This window comes from Cetorhinus maximus, chromosome 2 (assembly GCF_964194155.1).
Source record: "Cetorhinus maximus chromosome 2, sCetMax3.hap1.1, whole genome shotgun sequence".
NCBI classification, from domain to species: domain Eukaryota; kingdom Metazoa; phylum Chordata; class Chondrichthyes; order Lamniformes; family Cetorhinidae; genus Cetorhinus; species Cetorhinus maximus.
The window spans coordinates 124,732,306-124,751,147 of record NC_135880.1 but is presented as its reverse complement, the minus strand read 5'-3'; the positions used below and the strand labels follow the sequence as shown (position 1 = coordinate 124,751,147).

At 43.6% G+C, this 18,842-nt stretch overlaps 1 protein-coding gene and 1 long non-coding RNA gene across 6 annotated transcripts in view; one reads left to right on the top strand and one right to left on the bottom strand.

Annotated features, from left to right (window-relative positions):
• The window catches only part of LOC144697364 (uncharacterized), a 62,095-nt gene that overhangs the window by 11,894 nt on the left and 31,359 nt on the right, over positions 1 to 18,842 (bottom strand). The gene's annotated exons all lie outside the window — the stretch shown is intronic.
• The window catches only part of carm1l (coactivator-associated arginine methyltransferase 1, like), a 127,024-nt gene that overhangs the window by 88,677 nt on the left and 19,505 nt on the right, over positions 1 to 18,842 (top strand). For both annotated transcript variants that reach the window (XM_078569346.1, XM_078569353.1), the window contains exon 8: positions 5,332 to 5,413. In XM_078569346.1, coding sequence (XP_078425472.1) covers positions 5,332 to 5,413 — 82 coding nt within the window. The remainder of the gene's footprint in view (positions 1 to 5,331; positions 5,414 to 18,842) is intronic.

Genomic DNA, 18,842 nt, shown 5'->3' with positions numbered 1-18,842 from the left:
CTTTTATCTCACAAGTCTTCCCTTGCCTTTGTGGCATTTCCTTTAGATGACCGAAAAATGCATTAACAATTTACATCAACAACAACTTATTTGTATGGTGCTTTAACGTTATAAAACACCCCAAGGCACATCACAGGAGCATTCTAAAACAAAATATGAGATCGAGCCACATAAGGGGATATTAGGCCAGTTGACCAAAAGCTTGGTCAAAGAGGTAGGTTTTAAGGAGCGTCTTAAAGGAAGAAAGCGAGGTGGAGAGGTAAAGGGAGGGAATTCCAGGGCTTGGGGCCTGAAGGCACAGCCACCAATGGTGGAGTGATTAAAATTGGAGATGCACAAGAGGCCAGAATTAGAGGAGTGCAGATATCTCAGAGATTGTGGGGCTGGAGGAGAGTACAGTGATAGAGAGCGGTGAGACCACAGTGGGATCCGAAAACAAGGATGAGAATTTTAAAATGAAGACATTGCTTGACCAGGAGCCAATAGGGGACTGGGACTTGGTAAGAGTTAAGAGATGGGCAGCAGAGTTTTGGATGACCTCAAGTTTATGAAAGGAAGCATGTGGGAGGTCAGCCAGGAACGATTTGGAATAGTCAAGTCAAGAGGTAACAGGGCATGAATGAGGATTTCAGCAGCAGATGAGCTGAGATGGGAAAATTTAGGCAATGTCACAGAGACGGAAATAGGCAGTCTTAGTGATGGCATGAATATCTAGTCAGAGCTCATATTGGGGTCGAATGGAACACCAGGGTTGCAAACAGTCTGGCTTAATCTCAGACTGTTGTCAGGGAGAGGGATGGAGTTGGTAGGTAGGGATTGGAATTTCTAGCAGGAACTGAAAACAATGACTTTAGTCTTCCCAATATTTAATTGGAACAAGTTTCTGCTCATCCAGTACTCGATGTCAGCTAAGCAGTCTGATAATTTAGCAACAGTGGAGGAGTCGAGAGAGGTGGTGGTGAGGTAGAACTGGGTGCTGCCAGCAAAAATATATGTTAACGCTGTGCTTTTGGATGACTTTGCCCTGAGACAGCACGTGGATGAGAAATAGGAGGGAGCCAAGGATAGATCCCTGAAGACTCCAGATTAATGGTTCGGTAGCAGGAAGAGAAGCCATTGCACGTGATTTGCTAGCTGCAATTAGATAAGAATGGAACCATGCGAGAGCAGTCCCACCCAGCTGGACAACAGTGGAGAGGCATTGACAAAGGATGGTGCGGCCAACCATGTCAAAGGCTGCAGGCAGATTGAGAAGATTGAGGAAGGAAAGTTTACCTTTGGAACAGTCACCTAGGATGTAATTTGTGATTTTTGATAAGATTTATTTCAGTATTGTGGCAGAGGTGGAAATCTGATTGGAGGGATTCAAACATAGAGTTACAAGAAAGGTGGGAACAGATTTAGGAGGCATTTACATCCATAAAATCAGAACAATTGCCACAGGTGACCCTGACGTATTGATAATTGGTAACACGCGCGCGCGCGCACGCACACACACACACGCGCACACACACACACAGACACACACACACACACACAGACACACACACACACACACACAGACACACACACAGACACACACAAACAAATATATAAAATGTCCTGTGCCTTTGCATATGGAAAGTCGAGGCAAAGTCCAGCATTCAGGTAAGGCAGGTTAGAAAGCCGTAAGATCCAGGTGATGGAGAGGGTTTAGGTGAGGTGGGTACAGGGGATTGTGAGATGGAGGGCAAGAGTGAAGAATGAGGGAATGGGAAGGGGTGGTAGGTAAAAGGACAACAGAAGATGCTGAACGGGCATTTGGCAATGGACCAGTGCTGCATTTCTTTACTATAGGGGAAGGGGATAGGTGGTGGAGAAAAGACAACAAGAGCTGAGTGGCATAGAGCCAGTGCTATCTTCCTGTCAATCATTGAAAATGCATGCTGCACATTTACAGCCCAATTCTGCCATCTTTGGGGTGGGTCGGAGGGTTGGAATTCTTCTCAAGAATGCTGCAGTGAGTTACTCCAGGATAGGGAGTAATGCAGAGTTGCTTCCAGGTGAGAGGCTGGATTGGACACAAACTGTTTCTCAGTAGATTGGGGAGAATGTGCTTTTTGTAGGCTGGGAGTATGGATGACTGCAGGAATAGGCCTGTTTAAACCAGGAAGCAGGCTTCACCTCTGTGGGAGTGAGAATCCATTCTTTGAAGTGAAAGGCTGAATTTGTGCTCAATGGGGAGATGGAATTCTGAATTTTCTTCAGTGTCTGGAAGGTCACTTTCATCTTCTGTGGGAATGATTTGGAGACCCAGATTTGTCCTCACTGTGGTGAGAGGTGGTTTAATTCCTATGGCACTTAGGCTATAATTTATTTTAAAGATTAGTCGCATGGGCCCCACAACTAACCATGCTGTCTAAAATGTGGTAATAAACAGTCAGATTGTTTGAAAACTGTTTCTTCCACTAGTTATAAGATGCATGTATATAAAAGAGAGCAAGTGAAATAAGAGATCCATCACAGGAATTCAGTTTCCCTGTAAACAAAGCTTTATGGACTATGCACATCACAGGTTTCTACAGGAGCAGAAACGTCCAGTATATGCGAACATTCGAAATGAGCTTTCTAAATGATATTGCCCACATTAATGCTTGGGTGAGTGCTGACAGCATTTCACTGAAGCCTGCATTTCCTGATAATTTCTTGGGATAGAATGAGTTGATCAGCACACCGTGGTTAGGTTGGTATTATTACAATTTAAAAAGTCCCTGAACTCTGAATGTGAAAAATTTAACATTTAGGTTATCTTCGATGAGCAGAACTTTCAACTTTGGCCAACCTGCTTCCAGCAAATGTTATCCCCTCTGACGCTGAAAGTTCAATCCCTGTATTATAGACCAGCTAAGCTTTTTTTCCTTTTGTAAGAGAACACAAAAACTGTTGATGTCTCTTCCTATTTGGAACAATTCAAAATACATTTGGAGTGATAGTTGTCAACTTCATGGGATAGATCTTGACTTTGTGCAATAGTGTAATGCCTGATTTTTCCATTGGCTTTTATGAAATAAAAATCAAGAGAGATGCAAAATGGACTGCCCAGACTTGCTATCGCCTATTTTACACTAGCGTACTAAGTCATGATGTACCCCTATATGTCTGTCAGACATAAAGTTGTCTATCACTGCTTCACATATTTCATGAAATGAAAATTAAACAGGTCGCACTGGATTTCTCATTCTCTGCTGTGAAAGAAAACAAACCAAGCACCCAGACATCAATCTCAGGACGTGGACACCATGTAAAAGGTGGTCATAGGGGAGTTGTAGAAAAATAATTGTTTCAAAGACATGTGCTACACTGCCAGAAACCTCTTCAGGAGTACTCCCAGTTGGCTGGTGTAAGCTTGGTAGCTGTGTAAAAAGGGCTCCCAACAACCTTCCACTGAAGTTATGGCAATGAATTGGGAGAACTGTCTATGAAATTCCCAAAGTTGATATAAAAACAAATAAATAATCTCCTGGAATGTACTTAGTAGGAAATACTTAACATCCACAACAATTAACATCGCGCAGTACTTTGGCAAACGTATTCCTAAGTTAAGCCTACATTTAGGTTTATCCCAGTGAATGGATGAATGATGTACCAGCATTTATGTGCGAGTTCAGAATGTGCATTTGTTCAAAACAAAACTCCCACTTGTCTTTAATACCTTATGTTCAGCATTGAATTGTTAGCAGATGTGACTGTGCTATGCGGGTTATCATTGCACTGAAAGATTTTCTGTGAAGCATGAAGCAAATGGTGAAGCTGCATTATTAAACTGCATCTGAGTGGAAGTTTGTGGAGTGTTTCAATAAACATGTTTAATTTGTTTTTCCATTGCTACTACCTATAACATAGCTGAGAAGGAAGAAGGCAGCAATTTGGCTGAAGATTGTATATAAATAGGTAAAAAAAGATTAATAGTGTCAAGAGAGAACTAGACAAAGACATGGACAGATGTAAAATGTAATACAAGAACATTCTTCCAGTAATCTTGGAGAAAGGAGGATTAAAAGCCTTAAGGAATAATGAGTATCAAGTGTAAACCATGGATGTTAATTAGTAACTGGCTAAAGGGATTTAAGTAGATGGTCATTATAAAGGAAGCAAGGTCAAATTGGGAAAGGTATTATGTAAGGAGTCACAGAGGTTGGTGTTGATTCTGGCTTCTCTTCTGTTCCTGACATGCATAAATGATCTGGAGTTGCAGTCTCAGTGCAAGGAGTTAAATTTACAAATGACACCGAACTACTGAAAACTGGCAGCCATGATCTTACAGAGGGAGTGGGTGGAACACTGATGCTAATCAGTAGCAAATGATGTTCAATGAGGACAACTACAAATTATATAGACTGAAAATAAAAATAGAAAGCATATGTACTTGAAGGATGGGTTAGAATTTGTCAAGTGAAAACGTCTTAAGATGTCATGACTAAGTGCTGTCAGACAGCAATCAACAAAGCACGTTGAATGGTGAATTACATTGCCAAATCATTGAGTGGAAATCCTCAGAATCATGCCAAAGCTATACCATGCACTGGTCATGTTATACCTGGGTGCAATACTGGGTGCTTTGACTTAAGAAGGACATTCCTCACCTGGTATTTGAGGGATGAGGGATGTAAGGAGGGATGAGGGATGTAAGGAAGGATTTGTATAAGCTATAGCTTTCAACCTTGAAAGGAGACATCTCAGCGGGCCCATATAGAGATATATAAGATAATTAATGGTATAAAGAAAGTTAGCCTGTGGCAACACTTTCAGATATGCCAAAGCTGCAGGACCTGAGGGCACAAGTACAAAGGTGTGAATGACAGGCATCAAGGTCTATTTCTTCACACAGATCAACAGCTGTAAATGTTTGCTGAGGATAGTGATCCAGTTCAGGACACTCGACTCATTTACAAAGCGGATGGATGTCATACTGGGAAGACATTAAAGTTTTGTTTTAGAAGAATGGGCTCAAATGGCTAAATGGTTGTCTTCATGAAAGCCAATCCTATGATAATACAACTATTTTGTGCAGCTTCTTAGTGCCTGTGACATTGCATGTCACAATGTTACCTAACTCATACGCCCGAACCTGAGCTGCTGAAAAGTGACATTTACAAGCAAAACCAGATATCATCCAGTCACAGGAAACTACCTTGTAAGAGCAAGTGGAGAGTCAAACCTTCAGTATGATGCCACAATAAAATCAGATAAGACATAAGCTAGGTCCCTGAGACCCAAGCTCATAATCGCTACTCTAATTACAATTGTCTAAATCTTCCTTTGTTAATTTACTGATCATCTTCCCCACTCCAGGTACCAGCAATGTTTCCATGGGATTAATTTGTCCAGTCTTTGCAGCGCAGCTATGGAAGAATACTTCAGTCAGCCAATCGTAGTAAGTATGACTATAAACCTGTATACCCAGATGAAAAGGAATGCCATAGATATTATTGGAAAATTTATCAGGGTTGGTATTTCATGCAAGTGTGTAGAAGTTTCATTCTCTCACCTACTAAGTTAAAATATATAGGGTGCAAATTTTGTTTCCATAATGCCTTTGGAGACAGTGCTATGGAAGCAGAGTGCCTTTGTTCTGCTGCATGCTGTGCTGCCAGGCACTTTCAACGCAACCCACATGGCTTGCCAACTTGAGAAGGGTACGTGTAAGACATCTGCTGCAATAACTGGAAGCAACTGGTTTGGTGCTATCCTTAAGTTGCACATTCCTGCCAGCCGACGTAACGCCTGTCTTCCGAATTTGGACCGAGCAGGTCCATTGGACGAATTCACATGTTACTGATCAAAGATCCAGTGTTCAGTTGCAAGCTGGGCCTTATGGCAGGGTAATTTACTTATATGGGATATTAAAATAAACACACAGTTTTTAGAATTATATTAGGAAAAAGAGGGTGGTCAGGTGCAATGTGGCCCCCTTGACAGCAATATTCTCACTGAAACTATGGAAATGGCAAGTATGTTGAATAATTACTTTGTGTCAGTATTTACAGTAGAGGAAGAGATCATACGCAAGCTGAAAGACCAAGGAAATTGATATTAAGTAAGGTACAGGGACTCACCAAAATTAACATAAGCAAAATAACAGTAATTAAGAAGACACTGGCACTAAAGAGCGCCAAATACTCAGGAGCAAATGGTTTCAACATTGGAGCTTAGATTCATTCATGCTCCTCGATAGGAGGCTGCCTGGCAGGCTACCACTGCCTCAGCATCTCGGTGTGCATTGTCTTCAGCCTTCTCCTGTAGGTCGCCTCATTGAAGTGCTCATCTGAGACCCTGGCGAAGTAAGTGGGGAACCAGGATTGACGGGGCTGGAGAGGAAGAGAAATTCAGCAGAGGGAAAATATTAAGTGACTATTAAGTGGGTAAAATATCCACAAAGGTGGGCGGGGATGGGCAGGAAACAGGCATGGCACTGCTGATGTGCCCAATTTTATGCTCCCGAGCTCGCCTGCCGACCCGCTCCTGGACATAGTGTAAGATTCAGCCCAAAGGCTTAGATTTCCCAAGCAACGCTATTTTGGTGTTAGTGTTAACCTTTCTAAAATAAATGTGTTAATACTTGCATCAAATCTTCACAGCCTCGCTCTTCCCTATCTCTGTAACACCCCCTCATTCTGAAAATCTCCAAGAACTCTTGTGTTCTTTGATTTCGATCTTCTTACTCATCCCTGACTTTCTCACCTCCACCATTGGCAGCTGTGCCTTCAGCTGCCTTGGCCTAAGCTCTGGAATTCCCTCCCTAGGTTTCTGCAGCTCTCCCACCTCATCACGTTTGAGACACTCTTTAAAACCAACTTCTTTGACCAGGCCGTTGATCACCTGCCCAAATGTTGTCTCCTTGGCTTAGTATCAGTTTTTTCTGTTTGGCTATGTTCCTGTGAAGCAACATTTGGGGATGTTTTCTTATGCCAAAGGTGCAATATAAATGTAGTTTGTTGTTACAATAACATCATTCAGAAAATCTCGGCCCAATGTTCAGAATGTTGAAAATGTTCAACATAGTAACAGTTAAATCACTTCAAAAAATAATAAAGTGGCACTAATAACATCCTGTTACACAGTAATTATGATTTATGCTTTCCAGGTCAGTTTCAGTAGTGATAAACATGGTTCCTAAATCCATTTGTTGCCAAATCTGCCCTTGATGATCTCTCTGTGCTTACTTTAATCACACTGGTACTAAACACTGTACACCTGTGCCTGGATACTTGACACTTGACATATATCTTGCCCTTCATACTACTATTTCATTTTGCCAGCCAAGTAGTTGGCACGAGTGCATTTTTAAGCTGCCCATGAGGCCCTTCCCTGATTTTCTGTCTCTTCTGTGGGGAAGTATCTTCCATTACAGTGAAACTGAAATCAGGAAATCCATGTGGACTTTTTAATTCTTTTTTGGGATGTGGCTGTCACTGGCAAGGCCAGCATTTGTTGCCCATTCCTAATTGCCCTTGAGAAGGGTTAGTGCGATGCCGCCTTGGACCATGCAGTCCATCTGGTCCGGGTACACCCACAATGCTGCCTGAAAGGGAGTTCTAGAATTTTGATCTGACGCCAGTGAAGGAATAGTAATATACGGGTAGTTCGAAGTCAGGATGGTGTGTGGCTTGGAGGGGAACTTGCATGTGGTGGTGTTCCCATGTGTTGCCTGCCCTTGTCCTTCTAGGTGGTAGAGGTCATGGGTTTGGAAGACGAAGGAGCCTTGATGAGTGGCTGCAATGCATTTTGTGTATGGTACACATGGTTGCCACATTGGTGGTGGAGGGAAGGAATGCTTAATTTGTAGATAGGGTGCTGATCAAGCAGGCTGCTTTGTCCTGGATGGTGTCAAGCCTCTTGAATGTTGTTGCAGCTACACTCATCTAGGCAAGTGGACCTTATTTTATCACAATCTTGACTTGTGCCTTGTAGATAGCAGACAGGCTTTGGGGAGTCCGGAGGTGAGTTACTGGCCTCAAACTCCCTAGTCTCTGACCTGCTTTTGTAGCCACAGTATTTATATGGCTGATCCAGTTCAGTTTTTGGTCAATGGTAACCACCAGGATGTTGATAACAGGGGATTCAGGAATGGTAATGGCATTGAATGTCAAGGGGAGATAGATTTTCTCTTGTTGGAGATGGTCATTGCCTGGACCTGGTTTGGTGCTAATGTTGCTTGCCACCAATCAGCCCAAGCCTAAATTTTGTCCAGGTCTTGCTGTACATTGTCATAGACTGCTTCAGTATCAGGGGAGTTGCAAATAGGACCTTGGATACACTACCAATTGTATAAATGAAAGGCTCATGACGCTTCAATTACAGCTCAGCCATAAACAAAATGCCACCATCACCGGCGCTAATGCCCCGACCATTGACTCCGATGGAAATGTTAAGGAGAGAAGTTCTATTCTGATCTTGATTAAGTCATCACTGCTATCCCAAAAGAAGAAAAGATCATCCTTCTGGGAAACGTTGATGCCAGGGTTGGCCGTGACTCTGATGTCTGGAGAGGAACAACAGGGCAGGAAAAGCCAGTGCAAATGGTGTCCTCCAGCTGACAAAGTGTGCTCAGTATGGCCTCATAATAGCAAACACCCTCTTCCACCAAAAGGGCCGATACAAAACCATATGGAGGCATCCTAGATCAAAGCATTGGCACCTCCTGGATTATTGTCATTGAGTCAAAGATCCGAGTGATGTCTATATCACTCGATCCACGCGGGAGACTGATGCCTATTGGGCAGATCATCGACTTGTTCAATCAGTGATGAACGTTCACCTAGCACCAACACATCACAAGGCCCAAATGTCCAAGGGGAAGAAGATCAATGTTTCAGCTTAAAGCAGTCCAACCAAAGGAAGGAATTACAAATGCAGCTCACAACCAATCTGGAAAATCTACATGCATCCCCTCAAGTTCAGAACAGTTGGATCAAAAGAGCCAGTTATATTTTACTTCTGTGTCCAGACCATTGGGTTCGAGCATTGGTTCGACAAAATAGATGCAGAAATATGTGACCTCCTGGAACGAAAACAAACAGCCTTCATTGCCTGGCAGAACAACCCAAGGTCGCAAGTCAAGAAGGCAGCATTCCAACAGTTCAAGGCTGACGCTCAAAGACAAATCCAGAAGATAAAGGAGATTGTGGGGAGAGAGAATCTGAGATCCAGCAATATGCTGACCGTCATGATATGGAGCTTTTTTAAAGCCACCAGCACCATATATAGACCAAGATCAAATGGACAAAACCCCCTTTGCTCACAGGATAGTGTTGCTTTTTTTAAGAATGACAATGCCATCCATTAACACTGGAAAGAACACTTCCAACAACTCCTCAACCGTAAATCCATAGTGGCAGCTGATCCTCTCCAGACTATCGCCCAGTACCCTGTGGTAAAATCCTTGTGTGAACCACCATCAATGGGAGAGCTGCGACAAGCAACTAAACTGATGAAAAGCAATAAGAGCCTGCGGCTCTGATGCAATTCCAGCTGAGGTCTTAAAAGCTCGCGGGCTTTTGCTCACATCAAGACTCCATGAACTCATCCTATGGATTGGGATGAAAAAGAACTTCCACGGTCCACTGACTTCAGGAATGCAACAATTATAACTACCTTCAAGAAGGGAGATGAATCGTCCTGTAGAAACCATCAAGGTATTTCCCTCTTGTCCATAGCAGGGGAAATCCTGACACACATTCTCCTGAATTGCCTACTCCCTGTGGCCGATGAAATTCTCCCAGAGGCACAGTATGGCTTTAGACCTTCCAGAGGAACCTCTGACGTGGTCTTTAGTGTCAAACAAATCCAAGAAAAATGTTAAGAACAAACTAGAAACTCTTCATTGCATTCATCAACCTTTTGACTCAGTAAATCTTGAGGCGCCGTGGATTGTGCTCCAAAGGTTTTGATGGCCAAGAAACTTCATCACAATCCTGCAACTGCTTCATGCTATGACTGCAACTGTCTTGAGTGGGAGATCAGAAGCAGTCCCCTTCAAAATCCATACCAGTGTCAAGCAAGGCTGTGTGAGAGACCCCATATTATTTACAATCTACCTGACAGTGGCTATCACCTCATCAAAGATCAACTGCCCTCTGGTGTATTAAATACTGACTAGATGGAAATCTCTTTAACCTCAGTCGTCTCAGTGCCAAAACTGAACTGACCATCATAGATATACATGACCTACAGTTTGCAGATGACTGCAGTGTCATTGACAACTCTGTACCAGATTTGCAAGCCACTCTTGATCTCTTCAATTCTTTGTACAAGAGACTTGTCCTGTCGTTGAACGTTGCCAAAACGAAATTCATATGTCAACGCAGACTTGGTCAGTCAAGTATTCTCGCCTAAAGAAGAGACTCTGGAATATGTTGAGCACTTCCCATACCTTGGCAGGTACCTCTCTCAGAAGGCCACAATTAATGAGGAGATCCGTCACTGTATCAGCTGCGCCAGCTCAGCCTTTTACAAACTACAGCAGCGAGCATTTGACAGCAAAGACCTCCTCAAGTCAACAGAAGTCTTATTGGACAGAGCAATTGTTGTCACCACACTCCTGTACTGCAGTGAGACCTGGACAGTGTATCAGCAATGCAAAAGAGCGCTAGAGAAAGTCCATCCGCAATGTCTTCGCCACATCCTCCAGATTCAGTGGGAGGACAATTGAACAAACACTTGAAGCCAGCTCCATAAACATTCAGGCAAAATTCCTGCAAAATCAAATTCGATGGACTGGACACTGTGTCCGGATGGCCGTAAAGCATCTCCCCACCAGGTCCTGTTTTCTCAACACTCAATTGGCCAGTGTTCCAGGAGAGGACAAAGAAAACACTACACAGACACTCTGAAGCTCTCCTTGAAGCACGACAGCATTGACATTAATGACTGGGAGGAGCTTGATAATGCTGTAATTGGATGGGTTCTTTTTGTCCTGCTTTACAGACATGACATACCTGGGCAGTTTTCCGCATTGCCGGGTAGATGCTAGCATTGTAGTTGTACTGGAACAGCTTGGCTAGGGCATGCGGCTAGCTCTGGAATACAAGTCTTCAGTACTTTCTCCTGGATGTTGTCATGGCCCATAGCTTTTACAGTATCCAGTGCCTTCAGCCATTGCTTGATGTCACATGGAGTGAATCAAATTAGCTGAAGACTGGCATCTGTGATGCAGGCGCCTTCAGGAAGAGGCCAAGATGAATCATCCACTGAGCACTTCTGGCTGAAGATGGATACAAATGCATAAGTCTTATCTTTTGCACTGATGTCCTCGGCTCCCCGATCAGTCAAAATGGGGATATTTGTGGAGCTTCTTTCTCCTGTTGATTGTTTAATTGTCCACTGCCATTCACAACTGTGGCAGGATTGCAGAGCTTGAATCTGATCCATTGGTTGTGGGATTGCTTAACTCTCTCTACAGCATGTTGCTTCTGCTGTTGGGCATGCAAGTACTCCTGTAATGTAGCTTCACCAGGTTGACAGCTCATTTTTAGGTATGCCTGATGCTGCTCCTGGCATGCCCTCCTGCACTCTTCAGTGAACCAGGGTTGATCCTTCAGCTTGTAAGGGATTAAACCAACATGGCATCATTTCATGGCATTGTTTCACCACCATTCTAGTTCTTTTATAGAGATTTCTAACATCAGTAACCTGTTTAAAGGGAGAATCCCAGCACTGGTATCCATTTAATGAAGAATCTCACTATCTTTAACTGATCTTAATGTAGTTCCCCTTTTCAAAGGGAAATTGATGGTTTTCTGAAAAATTTTGTCAACTTTCTTGCTGAATTTCTGGTGAGTTCTATTTACCAAGTCTTTTTATCTGATGTTTTTACATCTTAGAAAATTAAATAAGAATTTTGCACAAAATGCCAATTACTTGTGGTTCTTATTGTATAGTGAAGGGAGAAATAGACGTACATAAGATGACATCTCTGTTCCTAGAGTGCTTTTTGCGTGCAAAGTATAGGAATGAAATCAAATGGTCTAGTTATAAATGGGGAAGAAAATTTGCAGGAAAAGAGCAGTGTTTTTTTTAAGAAAAGGTTGAAGTTATGTATTGCCTTTATGGCAAATAAACTGGGACAATTATTTTACTGGAAGATCTAACAATAACAGAAATCTAGTTGCAAACTGGACAAAAAATGGAAAATGGGATGTAATCTGTTTTAGAGGATTAGCAAAGTTAAGAAGGGAGGTGGAGTGGCAATATTGCTATAAGAGGGAATACATACAGGAGAGTTTATGTACATAAGGAAGGAGCATAAACCGAGTCAACTTGTTTGGAACGCAAAAATGAAATAAAGGCCTGTTACATTAGGGGTTATTACAGACTTCTGCATTGTGGGAAGGAAATGGAAGAGGAAACACTGGGCCCAGTTTTCCCACGGGAGGGGGAAATTGGGAGTAGGGACCAAACCCGTTCACACCTCCATCTCCAGGTTCCAGGAAGCACTATTTTACAGACCTCGGGCCTTGGCTGGCATAGAGTTGGGTCTGCCGTCCACTTTGGAAAACCCAAGACAGGAGTGGGCAGGCCAACTCCGGAGCGGGCAGGTTAAAAGGCCCACCTCCATCCCCATCTGTTCACAAATACATTGCCCTAAAAGAATTTTAAAGGTATCTCAAACGCATGTGAAAAATTAAATGAATTTCCTCCTCAACTCCATCGCTCTCGGCTTCCCCATCCCCCTCGACATCCAACCTCGATACCCCCACCATCCCCTCAACCCCAACAGCCTCCTCACCCCATATCCCCCTTTAATTAAGGGCCTCAGATTTATCGGGTGGCGGGAGAGGCCTGCGCCCAACATGGAGCAAGACAGGTTTGACCTTTGAGCTGCTGGCCAGTAAAAAGGTGGGTTTCTTTCCCAGTCCCCATTGTGCCAATCGGATGCCCCCCCCACATTTTTTGCCTCCTCAGTCCCACCCTATCAAAAATGCCCCCCCTCCCTAACCAATTCCCTCTCCCAGCACCTGCCAACCTGGCCCTGGCAAGATCCCAGACTTTGCTGGGTTCCAGGCTTTCCATGGTTGCCCTTCCTCCTGGGCCTCCTGCAATACCGGCAGTGGCCAGTACTGGGGTTACTGGTAGTGCAAAGCTGCTGATCTCCGCTTGGCCGGCTGCTCTATGAGGCGAGACATCCTCCTGGAAAGGGGTAGAACTTTTGCCTCATACTAATTAAAGTGCTTTCACCCGAAGGACTAAAGCAGGGTGAGCCGACCAAGCAGAGGCAGGCTTACCCCCAACATTAACACTGTATTGCGGGGATGCCCGCCCTCAGCATGTAATCTGGCCCTATGGCTCTTCAGAGCAGCTGTCTCATTGTTGTCAGGAGTTACATTTTTATTTGGGAGATTTATGGACTCTTAAATTTACTTAACTTTTAAAATTCTTCTTGCCCCCATGCAGCTTGTGAACCCCAGCTGCTGAACCCCAGCCGCCTCGCACAAAATCCAAACAACGTTCTGGAGATGGGTCCTTAATGAGCCCATCACAATGTAAATGAGCTCCTCAAATTAAGTGGGACTATTCAGGGCCCACTCCCTCTCCCAACCTCGGGGAAAAATGGTAGCAGGCTGAAACGGAGGTGGGATTTCTGGTCCATTTTGTTTGCCATTCTGCCTCCGTTCCCATCCGATTTGGGTTGGGTAAGTTCTGGCCCTGCAGTCAGATTAGAGAGATGAGTAGGAATAATAACATTATTGCTCTGGGAGAATTTAAGTAGCCACTTATTGATTGGTATAGAGGGGGACCAAGTAGAGAAAAGCAAATAGAATTCCGAAATTGAGTGCAGAACTACTTGTTATGATCCTTGGCCAGATCCTGGGATGTGGGGGGGGAGATCCGGTTAGGGACCATTAACATTTTGTTTAAAGTAGATAAAGATTGAGACTCAAGACACCTGCTTTTGGAATAAAGCCACTAGATTCATACGAGCATATAAACAAGGAGCAGGCGCAGGCCATTCAGCCCCTCGAACCTGCTCCGACATTTAATAAGGTCATGGCTGATCTAATAGTAACGTGAAATCTGCATCCCATCAACCGCCAATAACCTATTACCTCCTTGCTTACAAAGCATTTATCCACTTCTGCCTTAAAAGTATTCAAAGACCCTGCCTCCACCACATTTTCAGGAAGAGAGTTCCAAAGACTCACGACCCTCCAAGAGGAAAAATTTCACCTCATTCCTGTTTTAAATGGGTGACCCCTTATTTTTGAACAGTGACCCCTAGTTCTAGATTCTTCCACAAGAGGAAACATACTCTCCACATCCACCCTGTCAAGACTCCACGGGATTTTATATGTTTCAATCAAGTCGCCTCTTACTCTTCTAAACTCCAGCGGATACAAGCCTAGTCTGTCCTACCTTTCCTCAGAAGACAACCTACCCATTCCATGTATTAGTCTGGTAACCCTCTGAATTGCTTCCAAGACATTTACATTCTTCCTTAAATAAGGTGACCAATACTGTATACGGTACTCCAACTGTGGTTTCACTAGTGCCCTGTACAACTGAAGCATAACCTCCCTACTTTTGTATTTGATGACAATAAATGATAACATTCTACTAACTTTCCTAATTACTTGCATACTAGTCTTTTGTGATTCATGCACTAGGGCACCCAGATCCCTCTTCACCTCAGAGCTCTGCAATCTCTCACCATTTAGATGCTTCTCTTTTATTCTTCCTGCCAAAATGGGAAATTTCACATTTTCCCACATTATACTCCATCTGCCAGATCTTTGCCCACTCACTAACCGATCTATATCTGTTTGTAGCCTCCTTATGTCCACTTTACAACTTACTTTTCTACATACCTTTGTGTCATCACCAAATTTGGCAACCATCCCTTGATCCAGGTCATTTATATAAATTGTAAACAGTTGAGGTCCCAGCACTGATCCCTGTGACACACCACTCGTTACATCTTGCCAACCTGAAGAAGACTCATTTATGCCTAGTCTCTGCTTCCGATTAGCCAGCCAATCTTCTATTAATGCCAATATATTACCCCCATACCATGAGCTTTTATTTTCCACAATAACCTTTGATGTGGCACTTTATCAAATGCCTTCTGGAAATCTAAGTACAGTACATCCGCCGGTTCCCCTTTATCCACAGCATATGTTACTTCCTCAAAGAACTCCAATAAGTTGGTTAAACACGATTTCCCTTTCACAAAACCATGCTGACTCTGCCTCTTGATCTTGAGCTTATCCAAGTGCCCTGCTATAACTTCTTTAATAACAACTTCTAACATTTTCCCTTTGACAGATGTTAAGCTAACTGGCCTGTAGTTTCCCGCTTTCTGTCTCCCTCCCTTTTTGAATAATGGAGTTACATTTGCTATCTTCCATTCTAATGGCAATATAGGGCCAGGATTTTTCAGTCGATGTGTGGGGGGCGGGCCCGACATGCCGGCACGTAAAATGACGCGCAATGATGTTGAGCGTGCATCCTGATGTCATCGCGCTGTCTCACGATGTTTTGCTTGGCGGGCGCACACCGGAGTCGGCTGCCAGCTGCCGATAACTGATAGGCCTATTAAGGCCATTGACAAATTAATTAATATCCTTGTTTACGCTGCCCGTCTGACCTTAATGTTGGCAGGCAAATGAAAATGCCAAGCGGCCTTCACGTTTTTTAGGAAACCACATCCACGAGCGGGTCGAGGTTTCCGAAAGCTTTTACTACTTAAATAAAAATTTTATATGAAAAATAAAAACATGTCCCATCTCATGTGACACAGTCACAATGGACATGTCTCATTAAATTTTTAATTTCTGTAAAAATGTTTTTACAAACCGCTTCAATCTCCCTGAGGCAGCTCTGTGCATCAGAGGAGATTGAAGTGCCTTTTCACGCACGTGCGCGAAAGAGCGTTGGCCCCGACTCTCCCTTCTCCCCCCCACCCGCACAGGTAGCACTGAGCGCGACCGCTCGTGTATTACGCTGGGCGGGCCTTATTTGCAAAGCCAATCACGGGCAGCAGTCAGCTCCACAACCGCCACCTCTGAGTACCCCCCCCCACCCCGCAACGCATGAAAAATTCAGGCCTAGGGTGTTTTGGAAATTAAAACCAATATATTAACTATCTCACTAGCCACTTCTTTTCAGACCCGAGGATGAAGTCCATCAAGACCCGGGCTGTTGTCAGTCCGCAGCTCCAACAATTCACTCAGTACCACTTCTCTGGTGACTGTAATTTTCCTGGCTTCCTTCCCCACTTCCATTTCCCAGTTTATAGCTTCTACTGGGATGTTACCTGGATCCTCTATAGTGAAAACTGATGCAAAATACCCTGTTCATCTCCTTGTTTTCCATTAACAATTCCCTAGACTCACTTTCTATAGATCCAACGCTCACTTTGTTAACTTTTCTCTTTAAAATATTTATAAATCTCTTCCAATCTATTCTAATATTTCTGGCTAGCTTTCTCTCATACTCTTAATTTTTCCCTCCTTATTAGTCTTTTAGTCATCCTTTGCTGTTCCTTATATTCTGTACAATCTTCTGGCCTTCCACCTATCTTTGCACAATTATATGCTTTTTCTTTAAGTCTGATACTATCTTTAACCTTTCTAGTTAACCACGGATGGTGTGCCCATCCCTTGGACTTTTTCTTACTCGCTGGAATGAATCTATTCTGTGCATTCTGAAATATCCCCTTAGATATTAGCCACTGCTTCTCTATTGACCTATCCCTTAACCTAATTTGCCGATTCACTTTCACCAGCTCAACTTTCATACGCTCGTAATTTCCCTTATTTAAGTTTAAAAACTTAGTCTCAGACCCACTCCTCTCTCCATCAAACTGAATGAAAAATCCATTCATGTTATAGTTGCTGCTACCTTGGGCACCTTCATTATGAGATTATCAATTACGCTGATCTCATTGCACAATACCAGCCCTAGTATAGTCTGCTCTCTGATTGGCTCCAGAACATGATGTTCTAAGAAACTATCCCAAAAACATTCAATGTACTTCTCATTTAGGCTATCTTTGCCCATCTGACTTTTCCAGTCTATGTGTAAATTAAAATTTCCCACGATTATCACTGTGCCTTTCTGACAACCTCCAATTATTTCTACCTTTATGCTCCACCCTACCATGTGGTTACTGTTAGGGAGCCTGTATGCAACTCCCATAGCGACTTCTTGCCTTTGCCATTTCTCATCTCTACCCAAACTGTTTCCACATCCTGGTTTTCTGAACTTGGGTCATCCCCCTCTGTTGTGTTAATACCATCATTAACTAATGAGCCACCCCTCCACCTTTTCCTCACTTCCTCTCCTTCCTAAATATCCTGTGCCCTTCAATATTCAGGTCCCATGTCCTCCTGCAGCCCATTCCATGGGTTTTGAACAAGCAAAAACAAACTTTACTATACAAGTTCAGAAAGATAAAACAATTTACAAGATAGGCCTTTTACCCTGAACGTCAAGAGTACATAACCAAGACAGAGTCCATGATTTTTCAGGAACCCACCCTGACCTTGACCCCACTGCGAGGCAACCAATCTCACTGAAAATTCACCTTTCTCACGAGGGTTTCCAATCTCCATCTTTGAAGATCCTGCCTTGGAATTCTTTCCAAATGTTGGACCCACTCGGATTGTTTTAACAATGGACCACCAAGCAGGGTTTCAATCTTAGCTTCTGAAGTTCCTTCTCCCTTGATTCCCGAGTAACTCGAGCACTAGCTTACAAGCACACTTTCAGATCTATGACCTTGCCAAACAGAACACCATTGCTCCAAAGGGGCACCTTTGCCCCAGTGGCCCTCTTTACTTAAACTCTGTCTCCGCAGCTCTTCCTTTAACTTAACTGGAATCTCTGCCTGTCCCTGTCTGTGACACTTCTTGACTGGCTCCCCGAAGTTAGCTGACTGAAGCATAGTTGTTCAATGCCCCTTGAACTGTTCTGTTGACCTATCAAAACACTCCCAGAGGGTCCAACCCTTGTTACTAGGCAAGAACTAATGTAACAGCCATTGCAACAACCTGTACCTTAAATAAATGTTACAATCTCCACAGACTTAGAATTCTAGCACCCATGGACACACACATCAATGCATTTCATGATATACTTCGGCAATGTTCATAGGCTTGCAAGGACAGAGGCTATGAATAATGAAATAGATCGGGTTGATGAGCTAAATGTGTTTGAAAAACATGGGACAGAAGCATCCACAACATGTTAAGGTTCAAGATCCAACGAGAAATAAAAAATGTAGATACAAAAAGTAGAGCACCAAATTGAATGAGGGCGAATTTTAGAAAGTTGCAGAACATGCTGGCCAAGGGGGAGGTTGACAGAGAAATTAACGCATAGGGGAGGATCTTCTGGTCAGCGAGCGGGGGCAGGGCTCGCTCGCTGATGCGGGATGATGTTGGTCGGAAGTCTCGAAGTCACCCACATCATTTCCATTTTCAGGTTGGCGGGGGCGCAGCCGAGTCAGCTGTGCACCTGCCGACCTGTCAACAGCCAATTGAAACCATTAATAAACCAATTCAGGTGAATGACAGGGCTGCCGATCCAACCTTAAGGTTGGCGGGCAGGCCTGGAGCCCTGGCGGGCTTAAGAAAAAGCATGAAACCTCATCCACGGGCGTGGTGAGGTTTCATGAGGGTTTTAAAATATTTAATAAAGGTTTGAGTTGAAGTGATGGACATGTCCTAACTCATGTGACAGTGTCAGGGAAATTTTTTAAACATTTGTCTTAAAAGTTTTAATTCGGAGCTGATCTCCCTGAGGCAGCACTTAGCCTCAGGGAGATGAGTGTGCTCTTTCGTGTGCATGTGCGAAAGAGTGCA